This window comes from Chiloscyllium plagiosum, chromosome 11, assembly GCF_004010195.1.
Source record: "Chiloscyllium plagiosum isolate BGI_BamShark_2017 chromosome 11, ASM401019v2, whole genome shotgun sequence".
NCBI classification, from domain to species: Eukaryota; Metazoa; Chordata; class Chondrichthyes; order Orectolobiformes; family Hemiscylliidae; genus Chiloscyllium; species Chiloscyllium plagiosum.
In genome coordinates, this window is record NC_057720.1 from 57,977,652 (window position 1) to 57,983,427 (window position 5,776).

Here is a 5,776-nt window from a genome sequence, read left to right on the forward strand (position 1 = left end):
AAAAATCCGTATTCCCAATTCTTCTAAATTAAAAGGTAATTGGTTTCAAATATTTGCCCTCTCACCAAAACTCTTATGATCCAAAATAATTCCCAATATCACTCAAGGAGCATGCGTTCATCTGGTTTTAAAAAAATTGTGGGACAAGTTAAATCATTAAACCCTCATACACAGAACAAAACCCACATGCCGTTAGTTCTAAACCTAAACATTAAAATACATGACATCAAAAGATATAAAATATACTTGCATCACATTACAGATAAATAAATTCTTCTTAAAAGATGTGTTTCTGGTCCAAAGCTCAAATTGTGTAATAAACTTCAATTAATCAACTGTTCTTTAACATGTTTTAAAGTTTAAATGCAGTTAACTCATTGGTGTTTCGGTGAGGATAGCATGGGGTGGGGTCACAGGTAGGAGGAATGAGAGAACTTGAAGAAATGAAGAACTACATAGGAAACAAAAACAAATGTGTTGTACTTTTGATACATTCCTCAGAGATGTTTCCTTCTTAGTATTCCAGACTAAATTTTCAAATTCGTAACTGGGAGATTTGCTGTCACACATGTCTACCTGGTTGTTCTGCATTGAGCTTTCTGGTGCAGAGCTTAATAAAAATGGCTAACTTTTAAAACCCTCATGTGACACTGATATAAGAATTCATTCAAATGTTTTATGTCAACTGTCAAGCCAAATCATGATTTTTGTAGAGGAAGAGCCAAAAGAATATTTAAAAGTATTATTTCAAACAACACAGCACTGCAAGTTCAATACACTCCTTACCAAAATTCTGCTCAATTGAAACATTACCTACACTGCAGGTCTAAATAAACAATAGCCCAAAAAAAGAAAGTAGAAATGACCATTCTCCAAAATCAGCCCTTCGGATCACAAAAAAACATACTAAAATTCATTTCTCACATTTAAATTAATCTCATCTTACCAGTTCCTTTGTTCTTATCCACATAGCAGTATTTCAATTCATAGTCTTTAAGAAGCTCATGTATCTCCTGAATCATGAAACAGAATCAAGTATTAGCCATCAAATCAGGAATATTCTAATGCATAAACAAAAGGATGATTAATTTCCACTAAACACCAAAACTCCAAGAGCTCAGATAAATAACAGCAATTTGCTGGGGCTAGTCAGAAGTTCAGATTTGGACTATATATATGTGGTCATAAAAATACATCAGAATAAAAACAGTGTAATCAAACTCTTAATAGAATCTGCATGCTTATAAAACACTGTACTGATCAGAAACACCAATTTCAATGGATTTTATAACATTAATATTTTAATCAATTTAATGTAAACAATCTTTCAATAAAATATAATGATTCTGAGATCATTAAGGATCTTAGAAACAGCACAAGACAACATCTTATTCATGTTCACAATGATTACAGCAATAGCGACTTATATTTAAAATGTCTTTAATGAAGAAAATCCAAGCTGTTCCAGAGGAACAATAAAACAAAACACTTTGCACAGGAAAGAGCTTTGGAGGTAAATAAACATCATTTTGTTGTTTAATTGAAAATAAGGCTAGAATGTTTAACCTACATACAGAATTCACAACATGCCTTCCTGAACCAGTATATACCAGTGCTTATACCTACATGTCTCTTCCCAACCCTATCCTCTCATCCTAGATAATGTAGTTACTTAGCTTCCCCTCAAGTGCATTTCTGTTCTTTTCATGAACTACTCTCGTCTGAGAAGCTCGGCATTAAAAAATTGCAACTGTTATGGAGAATTATACAGTTAGGTGCTAATTTTTACAACTGAAAGATCAGGAAACACTTACTCGTCTCTGGGAATGCTGCCTGACCCATGTTCTGGTAGCATTTTTTACTTTTATTTACATATCAATTTTTGTTTGATAATACCCCTACAAAGTACCACACGACATTTTACTATGTTATGGGCCAATAATAATTGGATTGTATCAATAGGGAATTTTAACTTTTCAAACAAAACCTTGGACTGCCACACGGTTAAGAGCTTGGATGGAGGGAAATTTGTTAAACGTGTACAATAAAATCTTATTTAGTATGGCAACATACCTAATTAGAAAAGGAGCAAAACCTTCGAGAAATAAGGCAGGGCAAGTAATTGAGGTGTCAGTGAGGGAGTACATGGGGACCAATGATCATAATTCTATTAGTTTTAAAATAGTTATGGAAAGGGATGGACTTGAGCTAAAAGCTGAAGCTCTAAATTGCAGGAAGGCCATTTTGACAGTATTAGGCAAGAACTTTCAAATGGGTTCAGAAAAGATTGACAAGGATGTTGCCAGGCTTGAGCTAAAGGAAAAGACTGAATAGACTGGAACTTATTTCCCTGGAGATTCGGTGGCTGAGGGATGACCTAATACAGGTTTTTTTAAATCATAGGGTAAATAACTAAGGTCTTTCTCCCCACAGCTTTTTTAGGGGGAGTGGGGAAAGACTCCAAAACTAGATGGCATAGGTTTAAGGTGAAAGGGAGTAATTTAAAAGGGACCTAAGAGTCAACGTTTTCCACACAGAAGGTGGTGTGTGTATGGAATGAGCTGTCAGAGGCTGGTACAATGACAACATTTAAAAGGCACCTGGGTGGGTATATGAATAGAAAGGGTTTAGAGGAATATGGGCCAAGTGCTGGCAAATGGGACTAGATTAGGCTAGGAAACCTGTTGGCATGGACGAGTTGGAATGGAGGGTCTGTTTCCATGCTGTACGCCTCTATTACTCTAACTCCTATCCTCAATGATCTGAGCAATGTAGGAAAGTATGCTAAATGCCTTCTTTACCACCCTGTCTACCAGCAATGCAACTTTCAAAGAACTTCGTACCTGAACCTGTAAGTCTCTGCTTATTCATTTTATCAAAATGCAACTCTGCACATATGTCAAAATTAAACTCCATCTGCTAATCCTTAGCCCATTGGCCCAATTGATCAAGATCCCTTTGTAATCTTAGATAACCTTCTCCACTGTCGACCATATAGCCAATTTTCATGTCATTTGCAAACTTACTGACCATGCTTTTTGAAATTCCTGTCCAAATCACTTGTATAAATGACAAACAAGATTGGACCCAGCACTGATCCTTGTTTTTTTTCCCCCAGAAAATGACAGCCTTCTCAACTCCGTCTTCCATTTCAAATGTCTCAGTACTTTATCATCCAGTCTCTGTTCTCATACTTAAATTACAGCGTTTAAATTGCTTCTCAATTCTTCCTACCAAAATTCACGATTTCATATATTTATATTAAACGGTATCTGCATAAATCCATCATTTCACCAGCGGCTTGGAGGTTAGGAATCCTGTAGTAATTCATCTGGTACAACTCAGAAGCATGATGGAACACTCACTTTTCTGGATAAGTACAGCTCCTACAACATTCAACGGACTTATCAACAGACAAGGAAAAAAAAGCCATTTTGCTTACAACCCAATCCATTGCCATTAGCATTCATATGCTCCACATTGGCACAATTGCAACAATTGTGTACCAGCCACAAAATGTATTGCAGCAATTTGACAAAGGTGATTCAACAGCACTTTCCAAACCTGCGATTGTCACCACCTTAAAAGGAGCAGGAGAATTCTAGGAACATCACCAGCTTCCAAGTCTCACAATTTTATAACTGGGAAATATACTGACACACTTTCACTATCACTGGGGTCAAAATCCTGGAATGCGTTCCCTAACAGGACTGTGGGCATACCAGATACAGTGTAACGCTTCAATTTGGCAACTCACTATCGCCTGCTAAAGGACAATTAGGGATGGGAAACAAAGTCTAGCCTTGCCAAGGATAAATTCATTGATGGGATGAGTGTTAAGAAGCAGCACGTAATTAGTAATGCAAATAGAACATATGGCTGTCAATTTAACAGACACTGATTGGTTAGGAGGTCAATTTTAGTCCATGCACCCAGAGGGGCTTTTCTATTGGAATATTGTTAATGTGATATGTGTCCATCCGAATGTGCAGATGAGGTCAAAGTTTAACATGTAATCCGCAAGTCCGTCTGGACAGCATTCAATTAGGAACTGAACCTAGAACCTTCTGACTTAGAGATAAAAGTACTACTGCTTGAACCACAGCTGACGTGTAGTGATTAAACATAACTGATTTAAACTAATGAAGTCCAACCTTGGCATCTGTAACTTTGAACTTAGCAGTTAGTTTTATGAACCAAATTTTACATTTCAAAAAGCACTTCCCAGCTCTATTATGTATTTACAGAGGAACCACGATTATCCGAAGGACACGGGCAGGGAGTATTTAGTTCGATTAATTCAACGCCAGATAATCGATGCCGACTAACAGTCAGCCATGCATTAGGACCTTGCGATCTAGTTTGGATGATCCGAAGTTTGGTTTGTCAAATGCCAGATAATCGAGGTTCCTCTGTACATCTCGATCAACCAACCAATCCACAACTGTCAGGGTCAATTTTGAAGACAACTATATCAATATTTGGGAGTTCAATTTAAAATTGGGGATGGGGAGGGATCTTGTGGTGCAGTGCTAGCATCTCTACCTCTGGGCTAGAAGACTCAGGTTCAAGCCCCTTCTGCTGCAGAGGTGTGTAATAGTATGGCTGAACAGGCTGATAAAATATCTTTAAATTTCAGGTAAATGACTTTGTTTTGCCTTGGATACAAAAACGGCAATGGACATATTCTTTTGTCAGTTGACTGCAGAAGCAACAAGAATACCCAAAGGAGTTCAGTAGAACTGAGAAACTATTTACCATTGCAAAAAAGCCCTTATGAAAAATATTGCTCGATATGGATGCTTTTACAAGCCACAGCTTAAGAACTAAACCATTAGCCATAAAAGTAGGGTTTCTACACGCAGAGGGATTAGTTTTGGGATTCCTGGGCTTATGAAGGGCTTATGTCCGAAATGTCAATTCTCCTGCTCCTCAGATGCTGCCTGACCTGCTGTGCTTTTCCAACAGCACAGTTTCTACATGCGCAGCATAACTAGCCTAAGGGATTTTGGACACATTCAAGTTTACTTCTCTCACTGGAAAATGACTGAAGACTGATTTTAATATTAAAATTGAGGCGTGGTTAACATTGCACTTAACTGCAATGTTCCCATATTAGGGAGCAGTTGTTATCTGAAGGTCCAATACTTGACATAATGATTATACACCTTGGAGTCAGAAGATCATTGATCTTAGCACTGTTCAAGAGGCTTAAACAAACAGTCTCAGCCGAAATATATGAATAATTACTTTGGAACTGCTGCACTGCTTTTGGCTGAGAAAAAAAAAGACTCATTCCTGATCTCTTCTTGAGCAGATGCAAAAGATTCCAAGTCAGAATTAGAGGAAGAGCAGCAGATTTTTCCCAGAAGCCTGGTTAACATTTATTTAATAAACAAAGAGGATCATACCACAGAAAGTTGTGAAGGCCAAGTCACTGAATATGCTCGAGAATGGAATAGATAGATTGAGAAGCTGGAAACAGGAGTAAGATGTTGAGACAGAAAATAGTATAACCATACATGTTAAACGGTGGAGCAGGCTTGATGAACCAAATGCCTATTCCGAGTCATAGAGATGTACAGCATGGAAACAGACCCTTCGGTCCAATCCGTCCATGCCGACCAGATATCCCAACCCAATCTAGTCCCACCTGCCAGCACCCGGCCCATATCCCTCCAAACCCTTCCTATTCATATACCCATCCAAATGCCTCTTAAATGTTGCCAGCCTCCTCCACATCCTCTGGCAGCTCATTCCATACACATACCACCCT

General features: G+C 38.0%; 1 protein-coding gene across 1 annotated transcript in view; it reads right to left on the bottom strand.

Annotated features, from left to right (window-relative positions):
• The window catches only part of raver2 (ribonucleoprotein, PTB-binding 2), a 107,301-nt gene that overhangs the window by 88,903 nt on the left and 12,622 nt on the right, over positions 1-5,776 (bottom strand). Inside the window, exon 2 of the mRNA XM_043699444.1 lies at positions 947-1,013. Coding sequence (XP_043555379.1) covers positions 947-1,013 — 67 coding nt within the window. The remainder of the gene's footprint in view (positions 1-946; positions 1,014-5,776) is intronic.